The sequence below is a fragment of the Lampetra planeri genome, chromosome 78 (assembly GCF_965212315.1).
Source record: "Lampetra planeri chromosome 78, kcLamPlan1.2.h2, whole genome shotgun sequence".
Lineage (NCBI taxonomy): Eukaryota > Metazoa > Chordata > Hyperoartia > Petromyzontiformes > Petromyzontidae > Lampetra > Lampetra planeri.
Genome location: NC_136183.1, coordinates 2,791,145 through 2,810,750, shown reverse-complemented (window position 1 = coordinate 2,810,750; position 19,606 = coordinate 2,791,145). Strand labels below are relative to the sequence as shown.

At 44.1% G+C, this 19,606-nt stretch overlaps 1 protein-coding gene across 1 annotated transcript; it reads right to left on the bottom strand.

Moving 5' to 3' along the window:
• Nucleotides 1-246: 246 nt before the first annotated feature.
• LOC144738199 (uncharacterized) lies at nt 247-13,952 on the bottom strand. The gene is made up of 3 exons (XM_078621206.1): nt 13,867-13,952; nt 7,305-8,004; nt 247-7,228 (listed from the first exon to the last, which is right to left on the bottom strand). The coding sequence occupies exons 2-3, from the start codon at nt 7,968-7,970 to the stop codon at nt 5,603-5,605; spliced, it is 2,292 nt and encodes a 763-aa protein (XP_078477332.1). The 5' UTR covers nt 7,971-8,004; nt 13,867-13,952; the 3' UTR covers nt 247-5,602.
• Between the last annotated feature and the right edge of the window lie 5,654 nt (nt 13,953-19,606).

Sequence of the window (19,606 nt, the reverse complement as noted above, 5' to 3'; positions counted from 1 at the left end):
TATTTGATATGCCAGATTTGGAATCAGCACCCCAAAATTACCTTAAGACCGTTGGAATACCTTATGCCAGAAAAAGTGTTTACCAGTGAATTATCAATCAGGATAATACAATGATTCTCACTTTAACTTTGACTGATTATGTCTTAGTGTGTTATATCAGGTCTCAAAATTCAGATCTCTCCGCAGGATACAGTTCTTATAATTAATATTATTATGCATGGACTTAGGAAGGCACCACTCAGACTCTTCTGTGTTAAGCAGCTTTAATCTCTAAAAAACATGTAACATTCTAATATGCAAACTCTTATGCAAGGAATGCCAACACAGTACTCCTGGAGATGTCCTCATTGAACCGTACATTTAACCCTCAATAGTTATGTTTGTCAAACTGGGTAACAGAACAATTGGCTCATTCTTCAGAGTAAGGTGATCATACACAGCGACAGGAAATTAATATGACAATATTCATACGAACAGTAATAAAGAAACATGTGCCTAAGCAAAGTGTTGTATATGTTGGGTATCAAAATTTTGATGTGTTGTATGCGTGCGTGGGTGAAATTATTATGTCGTATATGTGGGTTATGAATATTCAGTGAAAATAATAATAATCAAATGAAATTTGGCCAAATGTGTAATTATCCGGAACTATGTTAATTTATGTAATTATGCACATTTAATTATGCCAATTCGAGAGGTAATCGTAGTAATTATGCGAGTGGGTGTAATTATGATAATGCAAGTCGTTATGATAACCAGACCCCGCCTCGGTGACGAGGGTGGGTTATCGATCGGAATAAGGCAATTAATCGTATGCAGTTATGCAGGTGTGGTGTAAGTATGCAAGATTAACTTAGATTAACTCGGCATCGTTGTCTAGGTTCGTCTCATTCTCGCTTATATTTTTAGGTCCCCGGTTCACCCCGTTATCGCTTTAACATTCACTGAGTATGTATGTGTGTTTATTAAGGTCACCAAGTTCAGATCTCAACGCAGAAGCAGATCTTATGCATAGACTTCAGGAAAGAATCACACAACCACTTCTGTATTAATCAATTTATTACTAATTCAACCTCAACTATGATATAGTATGCGAACTCTCAATCCCGGAACGTCAACACGGCATCAATACAGTATCATCAATGATTGTCTGATTTCACTTGACAACGGCACATGGATCCCGCATAACGCGATGGTTGTTAGTGAGAGAGTCGTTAAAACAAGCAAATACTATGCTAAGAAAAACCTTAACGTTAATGAATGATTACTCAATATTATTCACGCAGTACCGTACTCCTTATTGATAGGATGCGAGTACGTGCGGCGATTATGACTGAAAGATACTTGAAAGATTATACGGCGATAAAAAAAACAATCAAAAACAGTTATTATTCTTAAAGGCACCAATCTCAACAGATACATCGGCAGGTTATCTGACAACAGAATGGCTCGGAGTAAGGGCCTGCGACGGTGCTCCTTTTCCGAAGATCGTTATCTTATCAAGTTTACTAATTGGGGACCAGATCACCTGATAAGGATCTGGATCACGGCCACCACTCCCCACGTGAGCGTGGCTCGGCGGAAGGAGGTGCCAAGAATCAATTCGTATTGATGGATCTGTTGGGAATTTATGCGATTAAGAGTACAGCCCACTAAATATTAAAGATAAAATTACGAATACTCTTATAAACGACGGATGGCCATCACTCGGTCTCGAGTGTTTTCTTCACAGCCACGGATGGCTTATGGGTTCGAGTGTGTTTGAGTGGTAAGAGTGGTCTTGAATAGTCAATGTTCGGAGTCGGTTCTTTATGTCAAACAGACGCCTGGTGGTCGTGTGGTGAGGGGGCGGTGCGCGTCATACGTATCAGTCGCTCCTCTGTCACCGTGGTGAATTGGTTGGATGCCTGTTGATACGCTGTCGTAGTTCGGAACCCGGTCGGTAGGTGGCGCCCACAGCTCGCTCGCAGCGTGCAGTGTTGGGTCGTCGCCTCGTCGCCAAACCGCGATTGTCAGCTGCAGCAGAGACCTCCGACTCGGCAGAGGTTGACCCACGCAGGCCGAGTTGAGCTGTCAAGCAGGTCTTGCCCGCCTGCAGAGGAGATGGGGAGCCGCTTGAGTCGAGCCCCGAGAGCTGGCTCCGGTGAGCCGATCGAACTCGGCTGAGTCTCAGACGAGCTGAAGAGTCGAGCCGACCCGCTGGTCGCAGCTCGCTCCTGAGTCGACCCTCCCGGTCGAGCTGAAGATGAGTCGAGCCGACCCACTGGTCGAACTCCTGAGCCGACCCTCCCGGTCGAGCTCCTGAGCCGACCCACTGGTCGAACTCGGCTGATGAGTTGACCCTCCTGGTCGAACTGGTTTCCAATGCTCAGGGTCCTTTCTTTTATGCCGAAAAATCCCTTTGGGTCCTGCCCACAAGGCGGGTTTCTTTCGATTTTTGCTGTGTCAGGATCTGTCCGTAGGTAGGTGTGTCCATGTGTGTGTCCGTACGTCCGTGTCCTTGTGTGCATCACCCACGTGTCCTTGTGTGCATCACCCACGGTATATTCCGTTGTCATACTCCCTCCATAAAATCCATGAGCAAACAATCAGATGTTACAAATTGCCTCGAAATCGTCTCTCTGTCTGGGTGCAATATTATCTCTTGTCTGGCCTTCTTCATGAACCAAAACACAGACGTTACAAATCGTCTCACAGGCGCCTCTGTCCGTGTTGCACGACCTGGAGGGAGGGGCACACTCCCTCCGACCCTCACAGACGCACACAGACATGGTTAAAAAGTTTTAAATTAACATTTGTCCCTTACCATTTCCCAGTTATGATTCTGTATGTAACCTAAGGTGTGTCGTTTCCCATCGTGGTGCTTGACCCAAGTGGAGGTGCCTCCCCGAGCACATACACACTCCCATCCCGCGCTGCGGGGATACAAAGACGGCCGGGATCTCCCTTTCTCTCCGACCCTGGGTTTAACATCGCTCTTTTATTATGTATTTTATTCCGACCTGGTGGTGATTTATCCCACTATCCTGGCTTTTAATAAGTTTTACTTTTGTCTTTTCATGCATAGGCTTATTATTATTAATTTATTTCCGATATCTTAGGTTAAGGGGTAAGTTTCTTGATCCTAGGAATTCGTATTCCTTGGTGTCTGCATGGTTATATAAGCGGAATATAGTTTACGGTGAATAGCGTTAACATTGATGTTATGTACGATATTATGTATTGTGATGTCTTTAACTTAACTTGTTGGTCAGGGCTTTACTGACATGAAGTTGCATTTCATAGCCTGCAGTCTTTGCCTCACTCTGTCTCTGCTCGCCGTTGTTGTTGCTGTCCAGCTGACGCCGTTAACTCAAGGCCTCATTAATTTCCGTCACTCCTTGTAGGTGAGGGCGGTTGAACCTTGGAGTCAGTTCTGGTTTTTGTCTGCTTGCTTCTTCTGATGTCCCCTGACCCCGGGAGTTATTATTTCTACTTTTATGGCCTGTCGAAGCCCGACTCGCTGTTGCTGGGCTGGTGGGTCGCTGGGTTGGTGTGTTGTTCCCGGCTTTTTGCTTACGTTTGCAGTTCGCCGTGCTCTTAATTTCCTTCCCTCTTCAACCTTATATCGACTATTCGCTCCTGTCTGGGTGCGATTCAATTTTGACTTAGGAAGGTTCTGATTGTCATATGCTTTGGGTCGAGTTGCATATTAAAGTATGGAAATAACATTTCATATTGACTTAATGATGGTGATGGTTCAGTAGGCGTAACTTGTGGCCTGGTTTAATTGGAGTGGGTGTGAATATCAATAACTTTAGCCTACCCTGTTGTTAAATTCTGACTTTAACGTTACTTTAATAGCAATACAGAATAATTGAGCTTTTCGTCTTAACTAGGCGAACGCGAACTTCTGGTGACCCCCGCAGCCTTGTTATTCAGCTGAGTCTGCATCCTTGAGATATACAACGCTCTTATTCGTCTCACTGTGGCCATCCAACCTTCTGCTCTGGGAGTGTTATTCTTAATTTCAGGTCAAAGGCCCCCTCACGTTCAGCCGTGCAGGGTTGTTAATCAGCTCCCTCCCCTGTGTACACAACCTTGAGCTGACCCACTTCGTTTGACCACTCACCCTGGATTTATCTTTCCTTGAGGCAAGGTTGCAAATTCTGTCATCCCAGCCCTCCTCCAGTTCATCACTTAACAACACCTGGTGTTTTGCAGTTTGCTGCGCTTTGGGGTGTTTTCATTCATTATATATCAAGTAAAAAGATAATATATAAAAATATCAAGTTTGGAAGAAGGGTTTAGTATACAACAAAAGGTAGACCTCAATTAATTCATTTTTTAGATTGTGCAATTAACGTAATGCCTTGGAACAATGGTGTGCGGTAGTGTGCTTGCTTGTCTAACAAATGTGCATCAATTGGCTAAGGGCTTTAATACATTCGCCGGAAAGATTATGTGATGAAAAGAAAGCTTTTAACACAATTGTATCCCTGTTTGTGTGTATTCGTTTTGGGCAGCGTTCCCCACAATTCCATCACGGGTTGGAAGTGTTTAACATTTTTTGCATCAGACTTGCAGTCTCTGTCAAAAAGGGGCGCTGTGGCCTTTGAAGTCGTGAAGTCGTGACCTATTGTGCAAGGGTGTGCTTGCTGTCACCATGTATTCCGTCCTCTCATCACGGGTTGGAAGTAAAAAAAAAATATTATTCACAGTGAGGGAAAAAAGTATTTGATCCCCTGCTGATTTTGTACGTTTGCCCACTGACAAAGAAATTATCAGTCTATAATTTTAATGGTAGGTTAATTTGGAGAGACAGAATAACAACAAAATCCAGAAAAACGCATGTCAAAAATGTTATAAATTGATATAGATACAGTAATCCCTCGCCACTTCGCGGTTCAAGTTTCGCGGCCTCAGTGCATCGCGGATTTTTCAAAAATATTCATCGAAAAAATAATTCAAAAATACCGCCATATCGGCAGCCGTATTGCAGAAAGCAGCGTTGTTTCATCGTGATGCGCGAGAGAAACGGTTTCCCAGGATGCCAGACAAAGAGAGAAACTCTCTCAGAGGCTTTGTACATACCCACGGGCACTCAGACAAGGCACATGATTGGTTCCCGGCGCGAGATCGACGAATGAGAGCACGGGTGGATGTATCCCGTGAGCTGGTTGGCTGCGCACCATCGTTGTCATTGTCGTCGTCGTCATTACTGGAGTCAAGTCTCAAGATACTACTGTCATTGGTGAGTGTAGAACACCATAATACGTATCGTATGAGAGAGAGAGTGAATGTATAATATTAAGGTTTTATAATTAAATAGATTTAAATAAAATATATATATAAAGTATAAATATACGTATTTTAAACATTCTGGTACCCACACACACATATACGGAAATTCCTAGGGGGCCAATCCTACTTCGCGGATTTTCACCTATCGCGAGGGGTTCCGGTCCCCATTAACCGCGATGAACGAGGGATCACTGTATACCCAACCCACAGGTCTGCAAATACTGCCCCCTCTTACTCTGCAGGTTTAACCTAAGAATTGAGTGTTCAACTTCACATTCTTTCATTAAAGGCCTGTGACAAAGGTGAATCTACTGGGGCTTCATTGTCTCAAGTTTACACATCTACCGGGTCTCCATTTGACTTTGGTTTTGTCTAAGAAGTCCACCCACACCTCCACTTCCACAAATTCCTGGGAGGTTCCTCGCTCTGCCTCACAGTCAGAATTCTCCTCCTGCTTCACGTTGCCTCCATCGATGTGAAGGTCCGATTTTGGAGTTGAATCTTCATCTTCACATTTTACCTTCACATCTTCGCTCTTCACCACCACATTTTCACATTTTACCTTCACTTCTTCGCTCTTCACTATCGCCTCTTCACATTTCACCTTGATACATTTCATCGTCTCCAAGCTGGAATGTACTTCTGGTTCTTTTTTCAGGAGGGATGGGCTCATTGCAGCACTTTGACTTTCACAAGTCGATTTCAGACTACACTCCTTGGGGATCTTCTGATGCCTGTGTGTTTTCTGGTGTCGATGAAGAACTGATGACTGTGCAAATGCCTTCTCACAGACAGTGCACTTGAAGGGTTTCTCTCCTGTGTGTGTTCTCTGGTGGATCTGAAGACGTGATGACCATGCAAATGCCTTCTTACAGACAGTGCACTTGAAGGGTTTCTCTCCCATGTGCGTTCTCTGGTGTTTTTTAAGATGTGATGAATCTGCAAAGGGCTTCCCGCACAGAGTGCACTTGAAGGGTTTATCTCCTGTGTGTGTTCCCTGGTGTATTTTAAGATGTGATTCATCTAAAAATGCCTTCCCACACACACTGCACTTGAAGGGTTTCTCTCCTGTGTGTGTTCTCTGGTGCCTTTGAAGATATGATGACCGTGTGAACGCCTTTCCGCACACAGTGCACTTGAAGGGTTTCTCTCCTGTGTGTGTTCTCTGGTGCCGTTTAAGATGAGATGAACCTGAAAATACATTCCCACACAAACTGGACTTAAAACGTTTTTCTCCCGTGTGTGTTCTCTGGTGGATCTGAAAACCTGATGACCATGCAAATGCTTTTTCACAGACAGTGCACTTGAAGGGTTTCTCTCCTGTGTGCGTTCTCTGGTGAATCTGAAGACCTGATGACCATGCAAATGCCTTCTCACAGACAGTGCACTTGAAGGGTTTCTCTCCTGTGTGTGTTCTCTGGTGGATCTGAAGATCCGATGACCATGCAAATGCCTTCTCACAGACAGTGCACTTGAAGGGTTTCTCTCCTGTGTGCGTTCTCTGGTGTTTTTTAAGATGTGATGAATCTGCAAAGAGCTTCCCACACAGAGTGCACCTGAAGGGTTTCTCTCCTGTGTGTGTTCTCTGGTGTTTTTTAAAACAAAATGAACTTGAAAATGTCTTCTCACACAAACTGCACTTGAAATGTTTCTCTCCCGTGTGTGTTCTCTGGTGGATCTTAAGATCAGATGAACTTGAAAATTCCTTCCCACACACACTGCTCTTGAAAGGTGTCTCTCCTGTGTGTATTTTCTGATGTCTTTTAAGAGCAGATGAATCTGAAAATGCCTTCTCACACACAGTGCACTTGAAATGTTTCTCTCCTGTGTGTGTTCTATGGTGTTTTCTAAGATTTGATGACTGTGCAAATGCCTTCTCACACACACTGCACTTGAAGGGTTTCTCTCCTGTGTGTGTTCTCTGGTGGATCTGAAGAACTGATGACTGCAAATGCCTTCTCACAGACAGTGCACTTGAAAGGTTTCTCTTCCGTGTGTGTTCTCTGGTGTGTTTTAAGGGCGAATGAATGTGAAAAGTCCTTCCCACACACATTACACCTGAAGGGTTTCTCTCCTGTGTGTGTTCTCTGGTGTTTTTTAAGAACAGATGAATCTGAAAATGCCTTCCCACACACACTACATATGAAGGGTTTCTCTCCAGTGTGTGTTCTCTGGTGTTTTTTAAGAACAGATGAATCTGAAAATGCCTTCCCACACACACTACAACTGAAGGGTTTCTCTCCAGTGTGTGTTCTCCGGTGTTTTTCAAGAACTGATGACCATGCAAATGCCTTCTCACACACAGTGCACTTGAAGGGTCCATCTCCTGTATGTTTTCTCTGGTGCTTGTGCAGAATTGATGACCGTGAAAACGCCTTCCCACACACAGTGCACCTGAAGGGTTTCTCTCCTGTGTGTGTTCTCTGGTGTATTATAAGATATGATGACTCTGTAAATGCCTTCTCACACACAGTGCACTTGAAGAGTTCCTCTCTTGTGTGCGTTCTCTGGTGTTTTTTAAGATATGATGACACTGTAAATGCCTTCTCACACACAGTGCACTTGAAGGGTTTCTCTCCTGTTTGAGTTTTCTGGTGCCGTGTCACACTTCCAGTACAATCCATGCTGTTTGCATCCTGGTCCCATTGTCTTTTTGTACCGGGCTGCGCTGAGTGCCTTTGCTCCATCACACCAAATCTGATGAAGCGTCAAAAGCGTCAGCTGCAGACAGAAAAAATATCCACACCATCTACGTCAGTATCGAGGCACAGAGGAATAATATATATATATATACATAGTCACACATGACTTACACGTCTATATTTATTCATATATTCAAGATATTCCCCAATCCATCACACGGGCTGTTAAGGCACACAATGAGAGGGCAAATGGTTATAAATATGCCTGGAGGCCCTAGTATCTTCAAAATAAATATTAACCCAAAACATCAAACACACAATTTTGGCTGCCTGGCTACAAAAGCAATATTTATTAAAGTAAAATTCAGCTAACATAGCAAAGGCTGTTGAAAATAATACTATTTGTATTACGCATCACAACTTGGGGTGTGAAGCCTGGCTCAAATTTGCTTGAATGCTTGGATGAACAGATCCAACTTCAGCAGCATATATGCTGTGTTGATTTCCTGACTGTTTCCATTTTTACAAAAAGTTTCAGAGGAAAACTAAAATAAGCTATTGTTTTGATTTAACCTCCACGTTCAATAGTTAATATACTTTACTGCAAATACAAACTTGACACTGTCACACACTGGCATTGTAAAAAGGTGGTGGTGTTCAGAACCATGCCTGGCCACCTTGATCTGCTCAGTATTAATGCTTCCTCACTTCACCATGTAATTAATTTAAGCTCAATCAACATAGCAGAGGACCACAATAAGTTCAGCTTTCACTTATCAATCGTGTTTGCTGTCGGCGATAGTCAAACTAATTGTTGAATTCATAATGCAGTGAAATAACTGCGCCACAGCTCCCCACAAAGATAAACTCTTAAATACACATACATTTCACATGGATCATTACATCTTACCTATACAAATCAGTTTTTGTTTGTTTTTCTGTCCGTCTGTCTGTATACGAAACTTGTGACGGATTTGACTCACGAACCGTGGAGTTTTGTTTAAAAAAAGTACCCGGGTACCATGCAATAAACCCCGTGGTGAGCCAGCGCTAATCGTATTTTGCGTCCGTGAACTTTAAAGTAGTTAAATTAACAATTTAGTATAAGAATAGGTTTTCCCATTTTTTTCTGGCAACAAAACGGGTGTTAAGATGTTCAAACACCAAACTTAAACCTTTTTCAAGGAATCATTTCTGCATAAACACGATATATATTTGTGGTTAAAATGCAAAAAAAACATGCTCTGATAGTATATGCATTGTCATAATAATAGGGTTGTTCCCCTTTTTTCTGGCAACAAAACCGAAACCTTTTTACAAGGAGTCATGTCTGCATTAACCACAATACTTGCAGTCAAAATGCAAACAAAAAACACTGATAATATATGCATTGTCCTTGAAACTGATTGGTCCACACCAGAGATAGCTTTCTTTAGAGCCTCATCTCAATTGGAAGACCAGATGACGCCAAAAGGCGTACAGCTCAAAGACAATGCACTATCAAAGTAATGAGGGCTCAGGGTAAGCATCTACATCATTAGACCTCCTTTGCCAGTAACAAAATATAATAATAGGGTTGTTCCCCTTTTTTCTTGCAACAAAACTGAAACCATTTTACAAGGATTCATGTCTGCATTAACCACAATATTTGCAGTCAAAATGCTAAAAAAAATCACGGATACTATATGCATTGTCCTTGAAACTGATTGGTCTACACCAGAGACAGCTTTCTTTCGAGCCTAGTCTCAAACAGTGTTAGACCAGAGGACGCCAAAAGGCGAAGGAGGTCCCATGGAATAACAATTTAGTACTATTAATGATTATATTACTACGCTGAGCGTGCGCCAAAGCACACATCTGCGCATGCGCGAGGCCGGGGCCCCTGCATGGGACTAGGCCTTACCACGGCACTGTTAAGTACTATATTCTTGGTTCTTTCGGTACAGTCACGTAGATAGAAAAAAAAATAAAAAAAGAAGTTAATTAAAATCGAAATTGTAAAAATAAAAAGAAACACTAATGTAGGCCTGGTTCTTAATCGGAGTTAAGTGTACTGGCAGTCTATATTGTAGACTATGTTTAGGGACAGCCTAGCTCTAATCTCAGAGAGAATAAGATTGCTCCGATTTTAACTTGATAATTTAGACAAGACTCTCTTACAATCACACTTAGCATTAACAGATACAATGTCCACATCTGATTGGGACCATGTAGATAACATGACAGTTTCTTCAGCTACTTCAATGCAAACTAAATGTAAAGTTAACTTGATTGCTAAATTCAATCTCCTGTCAAAATGAAGCCCAAGCCACACATTAAAAAGTCAGATGTTAACAAGATTTGTATCAATCAGAGTAACAGCCCAATTTCCGACAGCCTAAAATCGGTACTAGCTAAAGGGTTGAATTTCACAGTCTCCCCTAAACACATCCCAGTGTGTGATATCATTGCCCAGGTCGACATAGCCCTCAAAGGTTTGGGACACATTCCGGCAGACGTTGCAAGATTTGAAATCGCTGCTATCCTCAAAGACGCTAAGAAACCCATTAGCAACATCAGCAAGGACGAGCGTTTTGAACTCGCTCAATTAAAAAAGAGAGGTGACATTGTTATCCTCTCAGCCGACAAAGGCAATGCCACTGTCATCCTGGAAAAAACCACGTACAACAACAAAATTCAGGACCTTCTTAATGATGGCAGCTATACCAAAATCAAGAGATCCCACCAACTGCCTAGCCACGAAAACCAACAATATCATCACTAATCCGACTTCTCTAATCAAACCGACCAAGCAGCTCTCCCTAAAACCTTCGGCTGCTAGACCACCCAGATTTGATGGCCTTACAAAAATCCACAAAATATCGTCTTCACCATTAACTCACCCACCCACAAACTGGCCCGATTTCTGTCTGAAACACTGCTTCCTTTCACGGGCACGACCACCTCAGCTGTATTTAACTCAGCTCACTTGGTTTCACTAATCAAGGACATCTCACTGTCTCCCGATGATTTGCTTGCCAGTTTCGATGTAGACTCCCTGTTCACCAAGGTACCTGTACCTGACACCATTGCAATCATTGAAGACTTGGTCCAACAGTGACTGAATCCAGATGTACCAACTTTGGTAAGGCACTGCCTTACCAACACTTACTTCACCTGGAATGGTACATTCTACAAACTAAATGAGGGTACCCCAATAGGTTCTCCCTTACTACTACAGCCAGGACACCCTGCTTTAGAGTTAGTATAGCTACTAATACAGCCAGTACACACTGCTATAGAGTTAGTATAGCTACTAATACAGCCAGTACACACTGCTATAGAGTTAGTCTAGCTACTACTACAGCCAGTACACGCTGCTAAAAAGTATAGTAGCTATACCAACTCTATAGCAGTGTGTACTGGCCGTAGTAGTATCCATATTAACGCTCAACCACATCAATTCCAAACACCCATCTATCAAATTCACCATGGAAGTGGAAAATGATGGCAAGCTACCATTCCTGGATGTTGTGATCGAGAAGAGACCTGGTGGCTCGTTGGGACACTGTCTACAGGAAAGCCATCCGCATGGATGCCTATCTAAAGCCTGACTCCCACCACCGTCCAGCCCAGAAGAATTCCCTCATCAAAACACTACACCATAGGGCCCGGCCCGTTGCATCTCCGACCAGCGCCACCTAGCCAGTGAGCTGGAGCACGTACACCAAGCCCTCAGGATGAATGGATATTCTGACAGTACAATCCGCAAAGCTGTCTCCCCAGCCATGGGGAGACAACCATCTTAGGATCCAATCAAAACCATCACTTTGCCATACATAGCAGGGGTTACCAAAAATATTTCCAAAAATCTTAAACCAACACAAGATCGAGGTTTGTTTCAAAACAGTACACAAAATCCGTGATTTGATCCCATCTGTGAAGGATGTGATTCCTGACATGCAATACCCTCGTGTCTACAAACTAAGTTGTGGCTGCGGCAGCAGTTACATTGGGGAAACGAAACGACATGTCTCGGACCGTGTTCGCGAACACAAGGCAGATCTGAAACACGGTAGGATCAATACCTCTGCCATTGCTGATCATTGTTTTAACGCTGTGGGCTCACACAAAATAGATTTTTCCAAGACGAAGGTACTCTGCAAACCCACCGGCCATCATCAAAGATTTGTTCATGAAGCCACCCAGATATATAAACAGACACAATTTCAACTGAGAAGATGGGTACAAACTGAGCAATCATTGGAAGGGCATTATTAACCAAGTAAAGTCTTAACTGACTGTGATGTTTCCATCCTACCTGCCTATGTGAGCTGTTATTTCCGACTGTCTCTCTCTCTCTCTCTCTGTGTCTCTCTCTCACCATGTGTACCTCTTGCTCTTAAGGGTTTTTTGTTTCCTGTTGCCGGGCGTTCTGACAATGACATGCTAATCTTCTCATTGGCACACCCCCGGTGGCTGGGCCGTCTCACATTGACATGCTAATCTCTCACATTTACATTTATGTACAAATTCCTTCTCTAGCTCCGCCCACTTATCCTTGGGTTGGGCCCACCAAAATCCTATATAAACTCTTGTTGCAGCAGCTCTTTCTCCAACGTCAGCAGTCGTCCTGCTGTTTGTTTCACACCTGATAACAGTTGCTTGAGTTGTGATCGAAACGTCGTGATCTATTATTTTTTCTACCAACGTGAATTTACCGAAAGAACCAAAGAGTATGGATTCCTGCAGTCACGAAAGCTTAAAATCAAAATTAGACTATAGCAATGGTTATTAAGTTGGTTGAGTGTACTGGCAGTCTATAATGTAGCCTGGTTTTTAACCTCGGTGAGTGTACTGGCAGTCTATAATGTAGACTGTAGCAATGGTTATTAAGCTGGGTGAGTGTACTGGCAGTCTATAATGTAGACTAGCATCATTCTTAACCTTGGTGAGCGTACTGGCAGTCGATAATGTAGACTGTAGCCTGGTTCCTAACCTCGGTGAGTGTACTGGCACTCTATAATGTAGTCTGTAGCCTGCTAATTAAGTTTGGTGAGTGTACTGGCAGTCTATAATGTGGATTGTAGCAATGGTTATTAAGCTGGGTGAGTGTACTGGCAGTCTATAATGTAGGCTGTAGCCTGCTTATTAAGTTTGGTGAGTGTACTGGCAGTCTATAATGTAGACTGTAGCAATGGTTATTCAGCTGAGCGAGTGTACTGGCAGTCTATAGACTTATTCTTAGTTATTAATAACATTAATGGTTATTTTTATTATTTTTATTCACGTTATTATTCACATTATTTGTATTATTATTTTTCTATCTACATGACTCAACGAAAGAACCAAATATTACTATTATAGAGTTAGTATAGCTACTACTACAGCCAGTACACACTGCTATCAAGTTAGAATAGCTACTACAGCCAGTACACACTGCTATATAGTATAGCTACTACTACAGCCAGTACACACTGATATGGAGTTTGTATATCTACTATTACAGCCAGTACACACTGCTATATAGTATAGCTATGACTACAGCCAGTACACACTGCTATAAAGTTAGTATAGCTACACAAAGTGTAGTATATCTACACTTTGTTGTGGGCAGGTCGCTTCTGAAAACAAGTGCGGTATAGCAGCTGAAGTGGGCTTAACCTGGTAAGATTAAAAAAAAAACTGTACAAATATTGAAAAGAAACAAAGTTTCAAAGTAGTGAGCCAGATGAAGACAAATTAAATTTAAGCAGAGAATTCAAGCAAATGCAATCAGGCGAGGGCAGGAGGCAAGGCCCCGCATGGGTAGGCCCTGCGTTGTAATGTTCCAACCTGGACATCGATTCCATCCTCGCTGCTACTCAATTGATATCCCTACGAGAGGAGCGAGGCTCTACCTGGGTAAACAACAACAACAACAACCACCACGACAACAACAACCACGATGTGAACTTCTCACCTCGGATCTCAGTGAGCGCGCGCGATGATCGGCAGCTTCCTGGTGTCTCGTGACGTCACGCGGCAGCACGAGGTGACATGACGTCACTAGCGGAGTACACCTCCCCATCACGCCGATGAGGTAATGCAGTGGTGACGCCAGAGAGCGGGGTTAGAGTTTAAGTTCATTAAGATCCCTATTCCATTGATCCCTCTATTGAACATTTACACTTTGGGTGCGTGAGCTCAACAACGTGAACATTGTGTGTACAAACTGTGTGAACAGTGTGTGGGGCCGTCCATAAATGACGTCACGCAACTGGGGAGGGGACGGTCAGACATTTGTGACGATTTGTAACGATGGGGGGGGTGTGATAAATGTGACGTCACATCAAAATGCGCAACTTAAATAAATATAGACAACACGTTCGGCTTAATTAAATAGACTTTTTAATAAATGTTTTCTATTACAACATCAGAGTGTAGCGCCACATTAAATACGCACTACAATGATAATAGTTTAAAGCGATTTGAAGCATGTTTTTTGGGGGGAGGGTGGGCAGAGCTTTGTGACGTCATATTTGAGGGGGGGGGGTCTGACTTTTTGTGACGTCGTGTGACGAAGGGGGGGGGGGTCAAAATCGTCCAAAATCGCGTGACGTCATTTATGGACGGCCTCTGTATACAAACTGTGTACACACACACTGTGCGCGCGCGCGCGCACACAATGTGTGTGTACACTGTTGGCACAGTAGGGGGCACAGGTGGTGCATCGGCCAGTCATCTCAGTTGAACCATGGCACCTGAGTCTGCCCTGTGACTTCCTGCCGGCGGGAGTTCGACACTTGACCTGGCCTTAACGTGCACATAGCCTGGCGCAAGCGCCATGGTGACATCACCACCACGTATTGGCGAATGACAGTAATTGTTTTTGGTAGTGTGTTTGTGTATACAGTGTATGTGCAGACTGTGTGTACGCTGTATATACATTGTGTGTACACTATACGTCTACCCTGCGTATGTGGACAGTGTGTGGGTGGTCCGAATCAGTCGGGCGGCATTATCTTTTCATCAGCTCTGCAATGCTGTGTGGAAACTACCTGGCCTGTCGCTCTGCATGAAGCTTTGGGTCTTCTCGGCAACAGTCATGCCCTCCGTTCTCTTGGCATGTGAAACGTGGACCCCCCTCTAAATGGAACATCTGCGCTGGTTAGAAACACTGGCTGGCATGCCTACACTCAGATTGAGGGAAGCCAAGTGGTAGAGCATTCTCTATTTATTGCAGAGGTTCAAGGTTCAAATCCGACAGACACCCCTGGCTACTCCAGTAACATAAACCAAAATATGCACCGTCTGCTTAAAGAGTGGATGTAAAACATACTATTGTGTCATTCAAAAAACATAGGTCTTTGCATGTTGGTGTCATTGTCGAAATTTGGGAAATTCCAAAATATTATCCAGAAATTGCACAACTGAAATTACACATCAATTATCGCCCCTGACTGACAGACTCATGCCCACATGCAGACTGGTGCTGGGCCACCTTATGCCACACAGAGGCAGCTGCCACTTAGGGGTGTTCTTCGAGTGTTTGTGATGAGATATGATACAAAACTCCGAATTGCTGAGGCAATTAAGCAAGTTTAATGCGTAGGCTTTCGCGACCAATATCATCTATAAGATTTTTTTTGGGTTAGATCGCGTAAATATAAATGTGCTCTCTCTAGTCGTCAAACCTAGCATAAACACAACCCTGACCGTGTAACACCAATGGCGCTGACCGAGACAGCCAACAACTATCCGGCCGTGCAATATCTAGCGAAGATGGCATTGACGAAGGCGGCGAAGATGACAGCCACGACAAGATGAGCCCACTCCCAAAACTGACAGCCATGAGCTCCCACTCTCAGCTGCTTTTATGCTACCCAGTGCGGCCTGACTCCGCCCTGGCTGCGCCTCCCTTCTCGAACCCACTAGCAGGTTCCAGGAGCTTCCAGATGGAGTCTTCCGTGACCCTTGCCCCAGTTTTTCTGCCCTGCCGACTAACCCATGTATATGCTCACTGGCGTGTGTACTATTTGTCCACCGCAGTTGCCGTTGCTGGATAACAGTCGGCGTTATTACACTACACTAGTACAGCACACCGGTGTGTTGGAGAACAAATCGCGAAGTGGAAGGTTTCACCAAACATTGAAATTAACGCGATCTAATTATGGGCAATTAAGCTCCAAATGAATGCAAATATTATCATAATATAGTGAATGCTTGGGAGCTTATTGGCTCTTACTCCTGGTTAGAGATCTATCCAACCCATAGGTCCACAAATACTGGCTGCTCTTACTCTGCAGGATAAACCTAGGAATTGAGTGTTCAACTTCTCATTATTTCATAAAAGACCTGTGACAAAGGTGAATCTATTGGAGCTTCATTGTCTCAAGCTTACACATCTACCGGGGTCTCCATTTGACTTTGTATTGCCTAAGAAGTCCAGCCACACCTCCACTTCCACAAACTTCTGGGAGTTGCCTCGCTCTGCATCAGTCAGAATTCTCCTCCTGCTACACGTTGCCCCCATCAATGTGAAGGTCCGATTTTGGAGTTGAATCTTCATCTTCATATTGTACCGTCAATTCTTCGGTCCTCACTGCCGCATCTTCACATTTCACCTTCGCCTCTTTAAATTTCACCTTGATACATTTTAAAGTGTCCAAGCTGGGATTTTCTTGTAGTTCTTATTATTAAGGATGGGCGCCTTGCAGCACTTTTGACTTTCACAAGCCGATTTTAGACTCTGCTCCTTGGGAATCTTCTGATGCCTGTGTTCTCTGGTGATTTTCAAGAGCAGGTGAACCTGAAAATGCCTTCCCACACACACTGCACATTAAGGGTTTCTCCCGTGTTTGTTCTCTGGTGGATCTGAAGAACTGATGACCGTGCAAATGCCTTTTCACAGACAGTACTTTCTTTGGTGTTCTTTTAGTCTTATTAAATAATCTCAAACACAACTGTCGGCAGTGGCAGAGCATACTTGTCAAAGACACTCAATTTATTTTGATAACGTTGAAGTGTTGTGTAAAACTAATTATTACTGGCCAAGACTAATTAGATAATCCATTGAAATTGAGCGAAATACAAGTAACTTTGATCGCTCTAACAGCTACAGGCTTAGTGCGGCCTGGAAGCATATTCTTTTAAAAAGTATATATTACAATTCCCATTCCTTATAGGGGAAACAACTAGCAATTAACAATTGAATGATTACCAATCTCCTTATACGTATGTAGTGCCGTAAATGGGCCAAACTTACCGGCAGTGGTAGACGAGATCCATCTGCAAGGGTGCCCCGTACCGCCAAGAGGGGGGGGGGGGGCTGCGGGGGATCTATGATCCCACGCAACGCCACCCCTCGATGGGCAAAAGAACATTAAAGGGGACCTCCCCAGTCGATCGGGACCAGTCACAGCTCAAGACCCAAGACCAGCCAGCTTAGGACTCTGGACCCCCTCGCCCCGCTTGTCCTTGTAAGGACCGGCACGCTGTGCGGGCAGTGGTGGGACTCTGGGACTTCTGGCTCTACGTCCTTGTAAGGGCGAGTTCCGAGGAAGCCAGAGTCGAGACCCGCACCTTGGCTGGGTCGGGTCAGGTAGCCTCCCCTAGGGTAATTGTAGCCGGAGGACCCGAGAGCGTAGCCAGAGTAGGCTGTGTCCCTAGGCTGTGTCCCTAGGTTGTAACAGAGGACTGTTGGAGTGTGGTATCGTAATAAAGAAGTTACGTCTACAAGTGTCTCCGGAACCCATTATACATAAAAGGCAAAGTTGTGATTATGTGTGTCTGTTCAAAATGTTTAGCGTACTTCCCGATATGCAACAAACTTGCCATGTGGGTACTTTCCAGACTGTACACACTTTTTTTGGGGGGGAGGGAGCATATATTTTTTCCACGGTGAGCTGTGACATCAAATCTGTCATGTGACCCGCGCATGTGGAAGCGTAACGCATTGTAGTGTAGTGGTTAGCGCGCTGCGCTACGAACCTGGCGATCAGAGTTTGATTCCCGCTCACGGCCACTACCGGTGACGATAATTTGAACCGGTCCTGGGCCTCCCCTAGGTCGACTCAGCCTCAAACGAGTAACTGGTATGGTGTGTGAACATCGCCACTGGGGAGACAAAGGCGGCCAGGCGTAGTGAATCCAAGTCCCGGGCGAAGCCAGGTAGTTAAGCTAGTCAATTATATAATTACAATACCCTCCCTGTCTCGAATCACTGCACCAGATTGAGCTAAAAGATGACGTCACCCTGTTGCTCCATTTAAGACCGGGAGCGAGTGGAGGGCCTCACCATTCTGGCAAATTGCCCGATGATGCTGGATGTAATTACCAGCGAAATGTTGTACTAAAAATTTTAAATGATGTTGAATCACTCAACACACCGGTGGTGGGCTAAAGTAGTGAACTATTTGTCTTGGTAAAAAACGCGACATATTTTTTTTACTGTTTGTCAGTGTCGGGTGGTGGAGGGTTACGACACATTTGACTAATATTGGTCGCGAAAGACTACGTGTTAAACTGACCATGTACTGTGTTAGCTACTGGAAGACAAAGGCGTTTGGCGAGGCTCTGATCCCGTGGAATACATATTATCTTGGTCGTGTGTGATTGACATTTCGCATTCTCTTCCGAATGACCCTAGGTCTAATCTCATATATAAAAGTCCTCGCGTGCTCGCGCTTGCGGGGGATTTGGCTCTCGGACGGTGGGCTGAAAGTAGAAAAAAATTTGACAGGCGGCACGCCCTAAGCCCCGCGGTGGGAATAGGCTATTCCGTTTTCCAATCCGTAAACTTTAAAGTAGTTTAATTAACACATTTGTGCCGTTTCTATGATTAATTATTTACTTATTGCGCCACATCGACCGTACCAAGTGACGCTAATTTCGTTGGGGGGGGGGGGTGGACCCTGTCAAGCGGTGCGCGTTCACTCGAGCTCACGGGGACATTTTATTTTACGCGTTTAACAAGGAATAGATATACACACCACGCTGTCGATTTCTCTTCACAGTGTGATGTCCTCTTCCCCCCGCCACCCCCAATGCGTGCAGTTACTGATATAAAGTCCTTAGATATTAATTTAATGTTATTTAAGCGCTTACATAGTATTATTCTGGCGAGGGCGGGGGGATGGTGGGGGGGGCGAGGGTAGTGGCCCAGCCCGCAGCCTGGCAATATCTCACCTCCTCTGGCTTGCCAATCTGGCGAGGCCGCCGGCTCTGCACGGGACGAGGCATTACTACGCCAATGTAAAGTACTATTTTATTCAATCTTTCGCTAAGAACTCAGGTTTATTGCTTTCTATTATTAAACAAATACATTTACAAATATTACAATGATAATGTTTGTGTACACATAACAACTTCGTCTTCATTCTTTACTATTATTAAACTAATAAGTTGCTTAATACTCGATTACTATTATAATGTTCGTGTGCAGAAACTACATGCGTGTGCCTAAAGTCGATGTCTGTGTGTGTGAGTCCATTTGTGTTTGTGTAAGTCGATGGGTTTCTAAGTGTGTGGGTCCATGTCTGTGTGTAAGTCCATGTGTGTGTCTGTCTTTTTGAAACGGACAACGCCCCGTGTGTGTGTACGTACAATTGTTTGTGTGTGTGTGTGTCAGTCCATTTGTGTGCGTATCTGTCGCTGTGTGTTTTAGTCCACGTGTGTGTAAGTCCATACGTGTGTGTTTCACTCGATGTGTATGTGTGTAA

Coding starts and splice junctions, on each gene's coding strand:
- LOC144738199 (XM_078621206.1), bottom strand. CDS start 7,970: ATGGAGCAAAGGCACTCAGCGCAGCCCGGTACAAAAAGACAATGGGAC. Junction 7,229..7,304: donor AGGACTTTTCACATTCATTC/GCCCTTAAAACA, acceptor AGGCATTTGCAG/TCATCAGTTCTTCAGATCCA.